This window comes from Chlamydotis macqueenii, chromosome Z (assembly GCF_036417535.1).
Source record: "Chlamydotis macqueenii isolate bChlMac1 chromosome Z, bChlMac1.mat, whole genome shotgun sequence".
Lineage (NCBI taxonomy): Eukaryota > Metazoa > Chordata > Aves > Otidiformes > Otididae > Chlamydotis > Chlamydotis macqueenii.
Window position 1 is genome coordinate 81230829 of NC_141593.1, and position 20537 is coordinate 81251365.

General features: G+C 35.4%; 1 protein-coding gene across 1 annotated transcript in view; it reads right to left on the bottom strand.

Annotated features, from left to right (window-relative positions):
* The window catches only part of KIAA0825 (KIAA0825 ortholog), a 242011-nt gene that overhangs the window by 125652 nt on the left and 95822 nt on the right, over positions 1–20537 (bottom strand). Inside the window, 4 exon segments of the mRNA XM_086770627.1 lie at positions 176–409; positions 1882–2070; positions 10628–10767; positions 15944–16054. Of these exon segments, the coding sequence (XP_086626753.1) occupies positions 176–409; positions 1882–2070; positions 10628–10767; positions 15944–16054 (674 nt within the window).

Sequence of the window (20537 nt, forward strand, 5' to 3'; positions counted from 1 at the left end):
AACAGAATTTTAACGCTAGGTACTTTAAAAAAAACCACAGGATATTTGGAAATGGTTTTGTTCATTGCAAAACTGCAACACTCATGAACTCTAACCGTTCAATTTTGACATGTATTCATTAAAGAGGTAACAAGCTTTTATGAGAAATTTACAAAACAGTATAAATGTCACCCACATTTCCCAGATTCTTTTCTCTTCATTTCCCGAGGAGTGTAATTCCATTCCTTTGGAACCGTTTTCAGTAAACTTTCAGGAACTATTTGCTTGTGCTGGTATGTTCCATAGTTTTCTGTGGCCTCCCATGAATGCATCAAAGAAATTATCTGCTTCACTATACCCCTGACTGAATTAATCAAAGTCAACTTCAAGCATCTGATAACCTCTGGCTCCGATTCACCACAACTGGAAACTTCAGAAGAAAGAATTATTAAATATTCAGTAAGTGTAGTCATTTATGTAAATCTGTTTCAGAAAGAAGTATTTCAGAATTCTTATGAAAAGTTAAAATGTTATGATTCATAATAGCTTAGACATATGGGTCTGTTACAAGTTAAAGAAGGAGTATAAAGCAAAACAATGTAGCATCTTGTACCATCTGAATTTATTTCCTTCATCTTCATTTCTCCATCAATATATTTCGAAAAATTTAATTTAAGCTGACCAATGTCTTATTTTTTTATGTGGAGAACTTTCAGTTACTTGCTAGACATCAGTGAGGCAAATAGAGATACCTAGTTTCTTCTGCTTCCTAATGAAGTTGCATTTATTAGATACCCAAATCATTATACTAGAGAACAGCAAAGGAAAAAACATATTTTGGAAACAAAAATGCATACAAATAATAGTCATCAACAGAGACCCAGCATGTTATCAGAGACTGCATGTTGAAAATAGGCCAACCTAAATACAGTTATTGACATTACAAGAAGTATCAATCTTCTCCACATTCTTAATACCACAGAGAATTGCAGTTTCTCCATTGCAACGGCGCAGCAGTTGCTAGGCAGAGTGCTGCAGGATGTATCAGAGATGTCTTCTGACACGTTAGGTCCTCTGCTCATACTTTTCCTTGTCTGTACCTTTAACTGATCTAAGTTTTATTCTTCTTTGCATGGCATTTCTGTAGGCTTCCATGCAACGTTTCTGTGTTTTTCCTCCTCTTACACTTTAGACTTCTACTTTTGCAATCCCATTCTTCTCTGAGGAACAACCTGAGCGCTTTTACCATCATTGTTTTCTATTTTGTGATCTTCAGAATTCTATTCCCCCTCTTACGTTCTCCTATTTTCTTCCCTACTTTTATTTTGACCTTTCCTGCATTTTAGCCATCATTTGCAAGATGACCCTCCTAAACCTCACTTTTCTGGCTGAATGCTGCTTGTACTTGGGGGCAGCACTAGTTGCTGTAATTGTGGCTGTCCCTCTCCGTGGAAAATTAGGAGCCTGTCTGCCTGTTGACAGCAGAGCCTATAGGACTATCAGACTACGTCTCCCTCAAGATGAGTCTTTCCTTTTCTTTTTCCATTCTCCTTTAACCGTTTCTTACTTTTAAATTGTGGGGAATGTCTGGAGCTATTAAACGCACAGAGACAAAGAACCTGTGTTGGTAGAGAGCTAAAGAAACTATCTGCTGCCAGTCTGCTGGTAAGATAGATGTGTAAGGAAATCAGAATGCTGGTTGGCCACTTCTGCTGTCTTCAAAATCCTCACCACTCCTACGGTGAACTGGATTGCTCAAAACATTTCAATTAAACTATAATTTTGAAGTAAACTACCATAATTTCATCTGATTAGTTAAAGTAAAAAGTAATATGCACTACATGTCTGAAAAGTGACAAGGTTTAACATGAGATTTTAAGTACTTATTAATAAATTAAATACCTGTCATATTGTATAAGCAATTCCACAACTGCTCTTTTTCCATGTAGGTCTCAAAAGCAATGCCAAGAGATTTGGGTGATAAAGTGCAGTAAGACAGTATTGTGAAGATTGTTTCAATCAGAGTAGGCTGTTTGTTATTTATGTGTTCTAAGAGAGAACTTCGTTCATCATGATTCAATACTTCATTTCCTTCAAAATAAACAAAAGCATGGTTACAATAATTTCCCAAGTAATTCAAGTTCACAGTAATAGACAGCATTAATCAAAATAAACTGCAAACTGTACCACAATAATACTTCAAACAGTAATAATACTTACAGATATTGAAATCTGATCTTCCTCTGCATAATGACATTTGACTGTCTTCCTGAATTATATGTAGCCATTAAAAAAAAAAAGACTCAAGCGTGATTACAAACTATGGAATTTGCTTATTTAATTCAAAATGCACTCAGTATATACTTGGAATTGTACTATTTACTAAATATTAATCTAAAGTAAATTGTACTACTCCTGTAGAATCAGTCCAAAAATTATTACTCCTTAATTTCTCTAACCAATAGACTAGTCACGTGAAATAACAGAACTCTATTTAGTTTTATAAAGTAAAATAAAGTAGAAGCTGCATATTTCCAAAAATAAGTTAGCTTTGTTTTTTTTAAGATTAAACTGGGAAGAAATCAGATCCTCAAAACAAAATCTCAGTGCTGCTAAGATACAGATATCTATGTTTTCAAAGACAACTATTGGTTTTCATAGATTTCATAATATGTATTTCTAAATATTTTTCATAATCATTATAAAACATTCTGACAGCTGAAGGATAATGATACGTTTAAACCTCTTTGAACCAGTGCAACTCAATGGCTTTGACTTCTGCTGATGTTAAAGACCTCAGCTTCCCACATATTTCTGGAATATGCCTTTGATGTTAACAATCATAACAAAAGACCAGAGCCACAACCAATTAAACTCATGTAATGCAAATTTCTAGTTTGCAAAACTGAAAGTTTCTCTAAAACTAATTTAGATAAATTTGTCTTTGTTTCATGACAGTTTGGCTGTCCATATCTTTAACAACCTGTGCAGAACATGGGAGAGCCTAAATTTCTAGGGTGTGTCTTTCTAGTGGTTCAACTAGCCTTAAAATAATTACTTATCTCCATCCAGCTCTGAATGACTTGAGAACGTTGTAAAATTTTTTTAAAAATCACATTTTACTTTCCTCAGAATTCCTACAATCTAATTCACACATTACTGTAAGCCACAGCCCACAGGACATAGAAAGCTGAAAAAGGAGACCAGAGACTTCATAACCAACAAGCTGTGAGTATTTTTTTCCCAGGGCAGGAGACAGATGAGCCATAAGAATTTCTTTTAGTCAGCTTTTTTTTTTTTCCTGTGAGTTGAGTGAGCTGGCATATTTTGCTGAGACACCTTCCAACGCCAGATATTTCTGAGTGAAGAATCAAATGCATTTCACTAATTCACTCAAACCAGCTACATGTTGTCTAACATGGATATGACAAAGAAAGAACCAAGAAAGCAGAAAAAGCAGTTCAAAAAGGAAAACCCAGAGGTATTCAAATTGTGAGATGAAAATTTGAATTGAACTTTGATTACATTACTGTAAGTATTTTCTTTTAAATGTAATTTAACCAAATTCTAGGGAGGAGGGTGTGCTGAGATTTTAAATATTATGTAAACTGTCTTGGCACAACATGATAGGAAATTGCTTTGTTTAAGCGATCTTATTACTTGAAATTAAGCCTAAATTTGCTTTATGGTGATGCGACATGGAAAGTTTGACTCACTACGTATTAATAACCTTTCTAATCAACTTAGTGCTAGCGATAAATTTAGATAAATGGAAAGAAGTATAAAACAATTCTGTAGGGGGTTATACATGTATCTTCTTATAAATCACGTAAAATACAAGTCTTGCACTTTTAAGCAAAGATCTTCAGGAATACACTGGGAAACCATCCTGAGGCTAAGCATAACAAGATATGTACGGTTTCATCAGCTTTTTCTTCTTTTACCCTGAAGTAAATGTTGTCTTTACTGTAAGAATATCTGACCCTCCAAGTTGAAATGCAACATCCTTCAGTTTTCTGACTGGCATGGGTAATGTCAGCTGGTTGAAAGGTTTAGCTACTTGATCGGTATAGCTGGTTAAATATTATGAATTAGGAGTCTACAGAAAGATAAGTAGATTTCTCTTGCCTTAGAATTTTTCTTTAACGTTTATTAGCTCACCTGTCATAACATTAAATATTCATCTTAGTCTGAACTCTAAGGCAGCCTTCTTGCTAATCATCACCTAAGAACAGTATTTATATGATAGGCATCATACTTATTGCCCACTGATGCTTCCCTCTTTTTTCCACTCACTGCATTTGTCTATCAAAAGCTAATCCGTGAAGGGAACCTAAAGCTCATAGCTACAGGTAGCTCAGAGGAGATGCTGCTTTTTCATTTTAGCAGGACTTAAATCCATACACAAATACAGCTATACACCTATCTTAGGTACCTGTTAAAGAAAATCTGCTATTTGTTATCTCCATATAGCACAATGTTCCACATGCACTGAGGATGCAAAAAAAAATTTAAAAATACTGTTAATGTTATTAACAAATCTCTTTATAAGAAAATAACCTATCTGGTGAATAACAGCTATACCTTAACCACTCACAATGAATCATTCTTCCTATGACAAAATAACGCACCTAACCTTCTGAGACAGTACCATGTATTTCAAAAACATCTTCAAAGAGCCAGACTTAAAAATGTAATTTATCCATATTTCTTTCTTACTGATAGAAATACCTCCCAGTAACTTGCTGACACTATCACATTCATCTAGCTCTTATCTGCTGCTGGTTTAGGCAATAAATGAATCCTACTGAATTTAGAAAATCTTCTGTTATTGACTCCAGAATTCTTCCCTAGTGAATCCTTACAAGAGACAAGCTATAAGCAGTTATGCTGTCTTTTTTTGACCAAAACAGGTAGTAAAAATTCAAATTTCTACAGGCTTTTTCATTTAGGAAGAGAAACCGAAGATGGAGCAAGTTATTTTGATACAGTTCTTTCATTTGCCAAGAGCATAAAACTTCAGCTTTCTTTACAGTTTAAACCACAGCAGCTGATGAGAATATAAATGATGCAAAAAGGATATACTTTATTTGTTTACTGAACTAAATCTTTCAGCAGGCACTCTGCACTACTTTCCTCCTTGCACTATATTCTTAGTGCTTCTTCTGCCACTAGCTTTTTTCCTATTCTTTCTCTGTATCTGTTCTGGTAGATCCCTTTACTTCTCTCTCATTGAGTTGCTCCTCTCCAATGCAATCATTCTCCAGTCAGCCTTGACAGCTAGAATATACTGTAACTCTGAATATTACTTCATTTTGGCAGAAAGTCTATTATTTTAGTTTTCAATTCCAAAAAGGAGTTTTAGATCATATTACTTCTATCCTGAATGAAATGTAGATATTAACCCTACCCATTCCAATGTAGTAAAACCCAAATATTAGTATCCCCTGTACTAGCTTCTACCCATGAATCCAATGAATCCTAGATTTGTAACAACTAAAAAGCTCAACACAAGACAAAAAGACTTCAAGAAACTTTCTGTCATCTACCGAAAGATTAACAAAATATCAGCAAAACTTCTTCTATGCCATTGTATTTATATGTCACCAACACCATAGTATTTTACCTCCATTCAACTCCCTTTAGAACTTTTTCTCCCTAAACGTTTTATTTTCAACTATCTGAGAAGTAGTTTCCATCAACGAATCTCTGGGTTAACAGTTTCTGTGAAATCTGTCTTACCTGGGTCAAATGGAAAAACCATTACTATCAGAATCCCTCCACCACAGATTTTATGGGACAGTATGCGGAAATCTGCTAGCAGACAAAATTTGATGAGGCAATACTGAATGTAGCCTTGTGGCCACATTACCTCCCTTGTATTACCTCATGTATTGAGATCAATACTGAACAAGTTATCTTCTTAAAATGTATTCAGTCCAGAGCTCTACCATAGCAAGAAGTTCCTACCAGAAACAACTAGGTCTTTGAAAAGCTATCCATACAACATGGTCACAGAGGCTATCACAAATATATTACAGTGACTGAGATGTATTACACAGTATATCCAGTGACAGTAGGACTTGATCTTAGAGGTCTTTTCCAACCGTCATGATTCTACGATTCTATGACCATCTTACACTTTGTCAAGTGAAGGTATGTGATTCTCAGAAGGGCTCTATTACAGTCCATCTGGAAATTCCTATTCAATATTTCAGAAACTTCATAAAATCTGTTTACTGTTTTCTTTAGCTTATCACTGGAAGGTCATCAAAACGAACAAGATATCTGATTAAGGTCCCTTTTGTATTGATCCTCCACCTAGAAGTACTTCACACCAGTAAACATGATTACCATTTTAACACATTGGTTCCGCAGGTACAATATCCAATATCCAAGATAGATATTTTGCGGAGATGCCACTTTAAAAATAATTTTCTAATCTTTTGACATTAGACTACCATGAAACAGTTTGCTATCATGATGAAACCAAGAAAACTTTCAGGTCTTCTGGAGTCTGTACTCAGAAGCTTCATCCCAGATGAACCACAAATGTCTGGAGGAGGGAGCTATCTGCACAAGACTTAGCCTCTTAGTTATGCTTTCCTAAGGAGGGCAGTGTTGCAGATTAACCTCCAAGTTTTGTCAAAAAACCTGCAAGACTATATTTCCACAAAATTATGTGTGGCTGAACTATGGGACTAGCACAGTTGCAGTTCTTCCAGTTGTCTGGTAGACTGTGTCTCAGAGCTATTAAATCCAAGGAGTTATTACAAGGAAGTACAAAAATAATGATGTTCAAGTACTTGAAATAAAAGTTTTAAATTGTTATACAGATGTAGTCAGGATCTTAATGGAGATGGCAACTTAGTTAAGGAAGGCACATTTTCTTTTGTAATAACTCACTACTGTCACTAAAAGTTCAGTCTGATTCCTAAGTGAGGTGAGTTGGTAAAGTTATGACCTTTTACTGTTCTTGTAGGGTAACTTACAGAAAATCCATGCTATTTACCTTTAAATGCCTAAAATGTCATTAATTGAATCAAATGTAATAAAAAATTAATTAGTTTAAAATCTACCTTAAAATGACACCTATTGTTGTAGTTAAAGAGCGGCTTCACAACAGACAAATAATTGGAGTGGGGGAAAAAAAAAAAAAATCTTTCCATTCCACAAATTCTCTTGACAGAAATTAGTGTATAAAAGCACAGTCTAAGAAAACTTTTCATATCCACTAGTGTCTGGGGAGCTGGCCGATACTGCATCACACAGTTTGATTTTCCCAGTGGAAATCTTCCCTTCCCCACCCTGCTTATGTGTGCAAGGTAAATCATCTCTTTCTGAAGCCGCTCACATTTCTTTGGGTCCAGTTTCAGATTTGCAGCCTTAACCTGATCACAGAACATTTGCAAATGTTACAATTGGTTCTTTTTTCAAAGTCTTAGCAGGGACCAGGATATCATCTAGGTTTACCTGTACAGCCTACACAATACCCTCTTCCATTAGCCTCTCAAATATGCATTGTGCGAGCCAAAAACATTAGGTGACACTGCCAATGACCTTGTCCTGCTGTGAAAGCAGTTTTCTTCCAGCTTATGTCCACATGCCAGTATTCACTTTAAAGTTGTGTGCAGAAAATGAAATGAAATCTCTGTAACAAGTAAAGTTTCACATATTCATTGTAATAAATAAGATTTTCTTAAAAGGAATATATTGCTTTTTCTATTGTACATCATTAACTTGGTACTACCACCTCTTCTTAAATGAGAGTATGTATGAGAACCAAGGAACGACTGAAGCCTCAGATGTGACTTGTTGACAATTTCACAGTGACCTCTTTCTTATCTGCTCTTGGTAAATGGAGAGGTGTCTGCTGACTAACGAGGTCCCCTTCGGTATTAATTCTGTGTTGGGTATTTAACTCAATAAAGCTATTGCTTTTTGCTTTATTATGCAAAGAATAACTCCCAGTTCCTGGAAAGAAAGACTCTCAAAGGAGAAGTCACAGATTGTTCTGCCCGCATGCTGTGCATTTAGAGCAAGTCTAGCAGAAATTCTCAGAGTTTACTTTCACCTTTCCATTTTCACATCAGCATGTGCTGGATTCAGTAACTCATATTAGGCAAGCACCACTTTCTTTATTCCTCTATTATTTGTTGCTTGTCAAAATAATCCATTTATATTTCATATCCATGGGTGATAAAGTAATTCTGGTAAAAAATTCCACCAAGAAAACTGCAAAACAGTTCGTTTTGTCAGAAAATTAACACAGCTACTTTCATTATGTCGCTCTGCAAAGACACAGCAAAGGCTCTAGACCCTTCACTCACTCAAGAACATGTCTTAGAAGAAATTTTCTGAACATTTGACCTACAGAAAACAACTCTGGGATTATATTACACTGTAATTAACTGTAATTCAAAACCTCTTGGTTATTTAGACTTGTAGTTTAAGTTATAGAAGTCCAATATGGAAATCCAATTTTTCAGCTATTTTTTCAAAGTTGCCTTTTACCCAGTGGCCAAACTCGCTGGAGACAAATATGTGGTTCAGTTTGGGGTATCCTGATTTATTGCCTTTAGTATTTTTGATGAGATGATGTAATATTTGAAGAGCATTTTACTTCTAATGTACATTTCATATATTGTATTGCACAAAAAAAAAATGACAAAAGTCCAAATCATGTCACTTCCCTTCCAGATAGCTTATAGTTGCATACATGGAGTTTCAAGATCTTCAACAAATATGATAACCTTAGAATATTTAGCAACACTGAACCATGCATACATGCATTCTCCCCAGATACTCTTTCTACTGAGAGAGCTTTGCCAATCCCAACAGTACTCCCTACTATGATGTGGAATATCCATTACTTCTGACCCTCAGATGGTACCACCATATGAGAACAACAGGAGTGCAATTAAATTAAACGTTTGTGTCAGGCCTGCTGTAAGTATCCCAAAGTATTGCTACAATACAAATAAATGTTATCATTACCCAAAAACATCTACATACAAGCACCTCTTCATACAGAATTCTTGCCTTCTGACCTGGATTTTAAAGGGAATAGGGGATACTGAGTGTAAAATAAAGTAAAATATTCAAAAGTTTTTTCTATTAAAAAATTCTTATCATCTCGTTAAATACCAGAGAGTTTTGTTATTGCTAGTGCAAATCACTAAAAACTATGGTATACTTAGCTTTTAATCTGTTTTCATGCATAATATTACATCTTGCAAAGTTTTACTGTTGATGAGTACATAATTCTGCAAACCTTTTATCCTAGTGAACAGAAGAGTCCAAAACTGTCATTGCTAGTACTAAGGTATAGCTCATTAGTCCAACTTTCCCTGTACTAATACACAACAGCTCATATGATAAAAAAAAAAAGCTTATATAGCATCAGAAAGCTGCTCTATAGGAGAAGGAATAAAGAATACAATATTTCATAATTAGATAATTAACCTTATTGAAATTAATTTACAAGATATGGATCATTGCAGGTTTCAACTTTATCTAAACTGAAATTTTCATACCAATATTCATACTAATATTGCAATTACATTAATAAAGCCTGTGTAAACAGCACATTTTCTAATTCAAAGTAGCATATATTTCCCTGAAGCTCAAGAAGTTGGTCAGTCAATAGATTAATACATTCTGTCACTTAATACCTGTGATAATTTAAGCAGCTAGTAAAATTCAATACTGGATAACACTAGGGTAAGAATATGATCCTCATCAAACATTTGTCAGCCTTTGTAAAAGATGGCAGGTATTTGAATAGGGAAGTGGATGCAGTGCAGCTCTCAGTAAGACGCATGACAGAAGTGGAAGCAATGTTGTACCCCTGACAAATGTTAGACCACTTTAAAATGACAGGACTAAATTATGTTGTATCTAATACTATGTGGACCTAATAGATTTTTTTTTGCTAAGTAGGGAGAATTCTTTTGCTAAAGAAAGATAGAAACTGAGACTTTCACTCATGATTACTGCAAAATTATGTCAACCAGGTGATTATACTACTAGCTTTTCAACAATCTGATCCTTTGACCTGAAAGGTATTAAAAGGAAAGATGTGATAAAGTTTGTTGCTTCAAACACAATACTAGCAGAATGAAAATAAAACCTTGTAGAACCATTCTTTTACTTGTTCTACTTTCATAACAGCATTAATGAGAGTGGAAGCATATAAATGTACTTCTAGAATGCCTACAGTGATAAACATAAAATAACTTAAAGAAAACCTCTAAGAAGCTTTTCACTGTTGAAACATAATTTTGGAAGTGATCTTTCAGGCTACACTTAATCCACACTTTAAAAAATCCATGTAAAGCAGTTGTGGTATCAAAGCTCTGTTAAGTTCAAATTCATTTTGACTCTGCATTTACAATAGCAGGCTATTTTATCAAATTGTAGTCTGCTTTGAAACCATGAACATTCAGATTGACTGCAAAATATTTTCATTAAAAAGCACTAATTTTTCTTTCTTTTTACCCATTCAAGAATGTCCTACTAGTAACTGAATGGCTACTGATACCCCTCAAAAACGGTTGACAGACTTCCTTCAGTATTTGAGTACTTAAAAAATGAATTCGGGTTTCTCACTAATATTCTTACAAGGATTGACAGTAGAAATACTTACTTGAACTTCTCAGTAAAATTTTCACTAAGAGACAATCATGATGTAGCAATGTTTCCAAAAGTAAGTTGAAATTACAGTATGGCTGGGATAAGAGCAGTTTCAGCTGACCCTGGGCTGCCATTTCTCTGGCTGATGGAGTCCTTTCAAAATGCAAGATAAAGACAAAATAATGCAGTTAATTTATCTATGAAATTAATATCCTTAAAGTGCAGATGTAATGCTAACTCCCTTAAATGTCAATTCCTCCCAGATTACTCTGAAAATGCTTTCATGCTTGCTTACTTTAAGGCAGCTCAGGGAAGGAATTACATTTAATCTCAACTAGCTAAAAGCAAATTAACATTTGGTAGTCTGCCAAAGTTATAACTGATACAAAGCAACCCCACTTATCTCTTTCATGGAACCATGTTTGCCTTGTTCTACCAGGCAAAAAAGATTGTTTTTCTGTGCCTGAATAAATTTAAGACTATTATCCTTTAGTTCACTATTACATTAATTGTTTAGTAAGAGCTCTGAAGTATCCTGGATGAAGTACATGAAGCTCTTAACTAAAAAACAGAGAGAATGCTCAAAGGGGCTGCAAGATTCCACAACAGGCTGACCCATTCTTACACGTCCTGAAAAATTCACCTGAAATATTAGACTGGCTGGACAACTGCTTTGCCAGCAGGAAGAATTGAGAAAGTGTAGTGTAAATTAATTAGCTTTCGAGGAGATTGCAGTTTGCGATTTCTGAGTTCTGCAAAAGTTTAGGTTTTCAAATGAAAATGTTCCAGGGCTTCTGCTGAACTCATCCAATGACCCAACATCAACCGTTAAACTCATGCTGGACCAATTAAATTTTAAAATAACCAAATAAACTTGCCCTGCAATATGTTTATCACCCATTGTATTTACTATTTGCTTCTTCTTGAAACATTTTTAAAAAAAAAGTTTTCAAAATTGAGTTATGGGTAATTTATGACCTGGAAAGCCTAATTTTTCATTATTTTCAAGATTTTTAAATTAAGTTTCAACTGACAGTTAGCCATTGTATTTATTCACTTTGGCTACCAGTTTATACAACAATAGTTGCTAATATTGAAAGTTTATGCACTATGTATGCAAACTTTTATGTACATAAATTTTACATGCAGCAGTGTAAAAACTACATATGCACCGACACGTTAACTGTGCAGGCATAAACATTATCTGCCAGTACATACACAACACCTTCAGCATCAGTTAAAGCCTTCTTCATCAGGAGCTGCATTTTCCTGTCAGACTAGAGAAGGATTTATATGCCTCTGCACATATACTTTGTGTGCTATTTATATGCAATTAGCGTGACAGAACTAAAATAGGCTCATGAGGCTGATGTAACATTTAGAAGTCTACGTTGCACACTTCTATGACCATCTGACTCAGCCAAGTGTGCCACCGCCCAACTCTGCTCGTATGTACACGTGAAAAAACCTGATAGATGACTGCACAAAACTTTCAATGTTCTGTCAAGGTTGGTATATAGACAATATGTCTAATACAAACCTACAATGCCTGGAAATGAAACTGATATGCTCCTCTAGTTTAGTGCCTCACAGCTACGGATGTTCCCATTACCAGAAAAGCAGTATGACACGTATCTTGCAGGGCAACCTTGAAGTAACCTAAGGCAACGAAGCTTCCATAACCCCATTTCCCCGCAGGACCTTTACATCACACTAGGATGTCTAAACCTCATAGTTAATGCTGTAATACTCATTTTAGTAAAGGAGGAATTTAAAGACCTCAGCTTTTGGGATTTCGACAGTGAAGCAAGTATCTACGAGTTGATAAGCAACGTACGTGCCATCAAAACTTACGTGCAGCTTTCATGATTTTCATCTGGTATATTATACATAATCACTGATAATGTAGCACTGGCTCAACAATTACATTTTTGCATATAAGGACAAACTGGATTCTAATCGTATTTATTAAAAATATATACACATATACATCTTAAATCTTGATAGAATTTGCAGACAAAATAACTTCTCTCTATTTAAAACATATATTGCATTCCAACTTTCAACATTAAGGCTTTGCTTTCCTAATATCTTAATTTCTGTATGTTCAAGATCAGTTATATATATATAAACTCTAACACATGTTAAGAACTAATTAGCAGTTAGTAATTAAAAGTTTAAATTAAAACAATTACTATATTCACAGTAAAATTAGTGCTGTGGCTGAGAGCAAACTCAATGCTTCACTAATTCAGTTAAAATACATGGGCCAGTTTCATCTTGTTTCTCCCTTGAATGCCACGTTATCATCTCTAATAAGGTCACTCATTGCCTTCAAACTATAAAAAAGGGACAGGTTTGGTCAATCAGATTTATGCAGGATAATATTTTAAATGACTTTAGAAATAAATGCCATTTTTAGAATATTTGAGTTGAAATAAAACTTGTCTGTCGTTGACCAGATGGGACGTTATCATGTTGTAATATACACCAGATCTTGGCTCTTTAAGCCTCTTGCAAATTGAAATGTACAATGGTGTGACTCACTTGGAGGAAAAATAAAATATAGCAGACATTCCCTACAGCCATGAAGCTAGCACCAATAAATGCGCTGAGAAGTTTTGTAACGTGCATATGGAGAGGCATATGTTCTCCCATCCTTGTAGCTCAGTACCAGTGAAAATAAGACTAGCTTCATAGAAAGTGACAAAAGGTGAAGTACATATAAATATCACACAGATAAATGTTCAGTTTTGTACAGTAAAAGAAAAAAAAAAGAACTCTGATTTGCAAATGGTATGATTATAAACCCCACACGAAGCAAAGAATGAATCACAGTTACCACTAAAGGAACTGTAACATAAATTAGCAGTAATTACTTAGTTTGATAACCAACTATGTCATCTTGGTTAGTATCCAAGACAGAAAAAAAAAAAAGCCTCAAATGTTGAGTGCAAGATTTTATAAGGCAAATAAATGTTAACTCTAATTCATGTTAACAACATTGACAAAGATGTTGATGTCAAATAGGTAAAAGAAAACAGACGAGTCATTTTTAGGCATGAAAAATAATGTAGTAAATCTGGTTAAATAGTCAAATTGTAAACAAAATCATTTCAGGAACTAGCAAAACTTTATTTTCAAAGAGCAAGCTTAAGAAAAGCAAATATTTAATAGGTACATTCATGCCAGGTTACAGTCCTCCATTAAAAATCAGATGGTCACAGCTGGGAGGTGTACAATGTTCTGCGCTTCCAATTTTATGGACAGTGAATATATATTTTCATTAGATGTAAGAAGTAAAAATACAAAACAACCCAGGAAGAATTAAGATGCTCTAAAAAATAATTTTCTGCGATACCTAGTGTGTCTTGTTAATATTCTAAATGCAATATTTCAAGAAAGAAAATCTTCCTTCATGTAAAGATACGGTGTAAAACCAATAACAAAATTAGAACATCTCAGAATACGTCCCTCAAATTACTCCATTACATACAGGGTCTTTCACTGTTTTTTTCTGAGCAGCTGAAAGGTGTGTTGTTAAAAGAAAACATTAAATATTTTACCAACATAGTTCTCTCATTATCACTAAGACAGCACACATGGCTTTATGTATATGGACTGTCCTTATGCAGGCACACTAACTATCTCTTCTCAGAGATGTGCTTTCTTTTGGACTTCTCATTTTCCCATTTAGTGGTCAAGAAGATTTATATTTTCTCATCTTCCATCCAGGGAAAATATGTAAGTGCTGGACAGCTCTGGAATAGTTTTCTGCTATTCATTCAAGACAAATCTGTCCTAAATAGCATCTGTAAAATCCTAATTCTACCTCAAAAAAGAGAATTATGTCAGATTGAAACAGTACCTGCATTTCCTTTATATACTTTTATGCAGCAGAGGGTACTCACTTGTGAAGTCATCTTCCAAAACTCATAACGCATAGTATAATTCCAATTTTTATTACTGGCCTTGGATCAGAGCATCAGAACGCTTTTTGTCTTTTTAAAAGTGAGTCCTTAATACAGCATAAATTTTCCCAGAAACAGAGTAGAACCCTTTTTAGGTGACCATGCAGTCATTCCCTCTCCTATAACCCTCGCTTCTCCTCTCCTTTCTCTCCACCCATGAATAATGTATAAAACCACTGACAGATATCCTTGAAGCTCAGTTGAGAGGTAGACATCCCACAAACACATGATCTTTCAAGCTTTAGAAAACCTGGATTTAGTATTTCAAGCAGGGAAAAGGACACATTCTGAATTCAACAGATATTCACTCTGTTTGGCATTTTGGTTAGCCCACCACACCACTTTGGCTCAGTCACAACATCCATTGCCTCCAGTTCAGCGGGCGTTAGAGGCACCAGGGAAGGAGATAACAGTGCTGCTGGCACATAGTTAGGAGTGGAGGTTATGGAGAGGAGACCGTGTTTTGTGTACTATGGGGCAAAATCATAGGGAAGATATTGTGGTGTACAAGGTACAAGATATTACACACACAAGGTAAGAGGTAATAAATCCGCAGCACAGGTCTTCAAAAGGTCACCGCAGGTCACCACTCATACGATAACGTATTCCTTCAAAATACAAAAATACTTTCTCAGAAAACACAATAGCAACTCACAAAAGCAGCTTTTCATGAAAATGGAGAGTGAAAATCCCTCAGGAAATAACTTCTGAAGAGGTGGAGGAGGTGAAGGGGTTAGGAGAGGATCGACACTGGTGTGGGAGTGCCTTAGGTTCAAAATTAGAAAGGGAATGACAGCACAGCTGGTAGCATATGTCTCATATGTAACTTGTCATTATATGCAGTGACACAGAAAAAGAAATTAAGCTTTATCTCTAATCATGCAGTAATCTCCCCAAAATTCAACTATGATCAAGCAGCGTATTTTTCAATGAGTTATTTATATATCAAACCTTTTTTTTTTTACCAGCAATCATAAACAGAGGCTTACATTCTTTATCTTCCCTTTAATTACAAGTCTTTCAAAAAGGCACCTGTGCTGAGCTACATTATTGTCAAGAGCTATGTACTCTTTAATTAAAGCAAGAAAACCTTAAAGATAATTCAAATATCAAACATAATGAATATACTAGCAAAGAGCTACACAATGCGTTGCTTTCAGCATGACCTTTCTTATGAACTCGTAAAGGTTAAAGATTAGGGAAATCTGCAACGAATGTTAAAGCATGTTTCTGTGGTTTTTAAAAATCAGAATATTAATTAGACATCTATTTGGACGGACTCTTTCCAAAATGTTGCACCAATACTGGATTAACATTGACTGGTGATTCTTTTACAACAATCAACTGCTGATACTCACTTCAGTAGGGAAGAACAGGATGACGGTATGCAAAATAACCAGTGTAACGGATGATAAAAGACTTTGGAAAAATCTTGAGGAAGATGCTCATCAGAATTGTTCAGAAACGTCCTGAAAAAAACCCAAATACCTCTGCGTTACATAGAAGATTGCAAATCCCTTCATATCACTAGTACTAAATAAATAAAAACAGAAGACAGAAAATCCCTTAAGACAACTAGTACTAAGATACATGTACATATACATAATTGCAAAATTATTTATCTCATGTACCATTAACATGTAATTCTATATCTTATTTACTTTCACTCTTTGAAACTTGGTATCTAGCACTGTCAGTACTGTTAAAGCAGTTTTCTTCATATTTTCACTCCTATGTAGCACATTTCCAAACCATATTTGAAAATACATTGAATAAGCAAATTGGCCTTCCTTCATTCATTTCTGTAGCTCTTCTCTTTCTGCATAATACATGCATCATATTATCAATACTTTTATTATCATCATAAGTAAAATATCTTTTGAAGTGATAATGGTTCTCTTTTGAATAACATACAGGAATGTACAGACTTTGGATTAAACTGGACAAAAATTTGAACCAGAAGCTTTGGACTTTCACTGGCTTGTGAGAAATATAATACTGGTTGAAATAGCTGCTGTTTTCAAATATAAGGACTGATGAAGAATCCAATAAGCTCGTTTTACGTCACTTCTGCGTTACTTCTCTTACCTAAAGGATGTAAGAGGCAAAAATCAGACTAATTGTATTATTTAATGATGTTATATGGTTATATATGTATAAGAACAGGATTATAAAATTTAATATTTGCCTTTAATTGTTATTTAATAATAGTTAATTATAAATGTATTAGTATTTGTACAATTCCATAGCTACCAATAGGATACAACAATGTTTGACAGGAATGGATCCCCCTTCGCCTCTTCCCTTTTCACTCTCATTTACATGATTTCAATTCCAGCAGAGGAGTTATAGTCCATTACATCCACCCTTCATTAACCATAATCAATTATCACTTCTTTTGCACCCTACTTTTCAACTTACTTGGCTGTGAATTTTTCATCTTAGTAACTTCTCTAAGTTTTTTTCTCTAGGTATCACAGCTGAGATTTTTAAAGTTATATAACGAAGGTAACTACCTTTGAAAACACCACTTCTACAGAACTAATTTATCGTATATTTGCTTTACTTTCTGTAGTGATTCAATGTCATTCCCACTTTTGACTCAGCACTCTGTCTATGGCAGTAAGAGAAGAAGGACATTTTAAATCACCTCAGGAAAATACATGAGGGCTTTTGCAGGACAAAAGAATATTTTTACAAGACATAAAAAAAGCCACTCCATGACACGGAAACAGTGAGAGTACATCTAAGCACTTAAACTGGAGACAGAATGGAAACACTTTGGAACACAGCCTTCAGAAACTCTTCACCTAAATGGTAAAAAACTCCTCTTTCTCATAGGGTGCTTTGTCAATACAGCAGGAATAGTATTTGTGTTTTCTCATTTAATTATTTAAAGTTACTTTTAAACTCTTTTTCACTGCTGCACACAAGTGATTTAAAAGTGCAGCTACATGCAGATGAGGTCACTGTCTGACTATAAGACCTCAGATAAGAGAGAGAATTACACTTGTACAACAGAAGGACGAGGTACAGCTTCTGAACTTCTACAAAATAAAGATTTTATTTGGAAATTAATATTAGTAATCAAACAAAATTAGCAGGAAGAATCCACTACAGGCTTAAAATGATCTTAAGTAAGCAATATCTGAGCAGAAGGATTAGCACATAGTGAATTTGTGCTCTTTGTGAATTCATGAAAACCTGAAGATTAAAAACAAAACTGGGACTAATATAGATAAAGGGAGTACTCAAAGTAGAAAATAATTATTTTAAAGACAGTAATTTTCAACACTGTGAGAAAACTACAGAAAAAAAAACCTTATTGTCTCTCATTTTCTGAAATATTTGTCTTAATATAGCAAAGCACAGAGCCAACTTCCTACAGAAAAGCATGACAGATATAGTTTGGGTAGTAATCCGATAAACAAACACCACGTCTTGTTTACTGATTGTGTATGAACTGTTTGAGAGACCCAGGCTAAAGCAGCTTGTTAAGTATGGTTTCTCAGCTGTTTCCTAATTACAAGCTCAGGGCAGACTTTTGGAGTCTGAGGCTTATAACAAAACCTCTACACAAATTTTAAAATTGAGATGGAGATAATCTGAGGTCTTTAAATACTGTTTAAATATTAGAATAACTTCAAGTACTATTAAAAGTGTCTAATGACAATACAATAATCCTGGGTGCCAGCATTTCTCAGTGTCCTCTGCTGGCTATGTAGTTCCTGCAAGGAAAACCCAACTCTGTGCCAAAGAGTTTAATCCACCTGCTCTTCTGACAGAAGTATAATAATAGCTAGCAAGAAATTTGTTTTGACTACAAGTTACGTTAAAGCAGCTGCCTATAGTCTTAAAGCAGTGGATAGCATCTGTGAAAGTATTTAATACCACAGCAAGATTCCAAGTTACAGTAGTTTTATTCTTCAGTGGGGTATGACAAGGTGAGAGTGGATCTCGTAAGCCTCAGTGCAGGTTTGAAAAAACGAGATGCCAACAAGATGCATCCTAATGGCATTTCCTTGGAGATTTCAAAGGATTTAGTTCTGTATAAGGAAGAAACATGACTAAAAAGCAACTTCAAGAATTATAACTGTCATATATTAAAAGTATTTTCAGTTTTTAAAACTGAGTAACAGATATTTTATCCAATAGACAGCAATTTTACCAATAGAATTTCTCAATTCTTCTCTCAGCATTCAAGTAATTCACCTCACTTCTTGTTGAGAAAGTAAGATATAATAATCCATAGTATGAAATCATAAAAAGATGCATCCACCTTCTCTTTATGATGTTTCTTAACAGGAAGATTGTCATCTCCTACCCAGTACAAAAGACTATAGAAAAAAGCACAAGAATAGATCTGCTCTAACTTGAGTACCCCTCAACCTGATGCAGAAGAGTCTCTACTCTGATGTCATAAATTAGTCTGTTGTACTGCACGTTGTCAGCGTACTTCCCCTCAATAACTTCATTCTGTAAAAAAGAATGAATGAAGAACAGTGTTGGAGTCTCCTACAACATCCACAGCAGCATTGAAACTGCTAGAACCACTCCACAAAACCCAGCTCTTTAAGTGAATAGCGGATGACAGCCTTGCCAGTGAGTAAGACTATGACGACTGGAAATGTTGAAGGATGAAAATCCTCTTTATTCAGAGGTTTGAGTCAGCAGCAAGAAAATAGGAACACTTGGCAGTTTTCGGGAGCACATTCTGGAGACTGCTGTTGTTCAACAGCTTCCTCAATAACCTAGACAAAAGCAAACAGCCAGAACACACATACAGGATATTTGCAGGTGACACTAAACCTGGGGAAGCAGGCACAGCAGTTAACAGACAGTAGATTGCCAAGTCATGGATGACTGAGCCAACAGAAACTCACAAAGTTCACTGAGGTGAAGTGCAACTTTTTGCTCGAGCAACAGAATTATAATACCCTAGGCTGGGAACTGTCTGAGTACCAACCCTACCCAAGCCCAGGCCTGGGGTCCATGGCCAGTATGGTGTTGAACAGGAAGCAACGCTATCCTCACTAGAAACAACACAAGGCAAGCTTGTGGGCTGCATTATGGCAAGCAAACTAGAGATAGTGATTAGATTAATCTACTTGGCAACACTTAAGCCTTATCTAGAATATTTAGTCCAAGTGGTGGGCTCACAGCTCAAGGAAGGTGTGAAGAAACTGGAAAGGACTAGTCTGCATCATTTATGACAAGAGGTTGAGGGATCTAGGCTCCTTTCCCCAGGTGAAGAAATGGCTAAAAAGTCAAGTCACCTGACAGCAGCCTACAACTACCCAAAGAGCATTATAAAGACAACAGAGACAAACTTCTCAGTGGGACCTGGTCCAATACAGCACAGGGCAACAGCTATAAACAGCAGCCTCGAAGGTTCACACTAGATGTTAGGCAACACCTCTCACTAAGGAGTGCAGGTTTCCTGGAGAGGTTGTGAATCCTGAGTTCCTGGAGGTTTACGTGGGTCAGCTACACAGCCATGACTGACTTCTCTTGGCGATCACCCTGGTCTGAGCAGGAGGTTGGACCAGATGACCCCCAGGAGTCCTTTCCAACCAACATTTCTACTATGCTAAAGGTACTTCAGGAAGGCCAGAGAAGGGTGGAGGAAAACAAAGCACAGAAAATGAGTAAGTATTAAAAATTGATGAGCCAAGATTCATAGGTGAATTCAGGACTGGGTCTAAGTACCCTTGTCATACAGAAAAGAAACTCTAAGAGATAGCAGAATGACAACGTTTGATCACAAAATTAGGAAGGAGAAAGGATATGCCAGAATCACTTTATTTGCAGTTAAGGATATTATTAATTTTTCAGCACCCCTACCATTTTGTTGCATTTCAACAACATAATAAAGAATCTTGAATAATTTTAATTCCCTGGAAGCAACAGTTAATACAGCATCTCCAGTGAGTTGGAAATAAGCCAATTCTA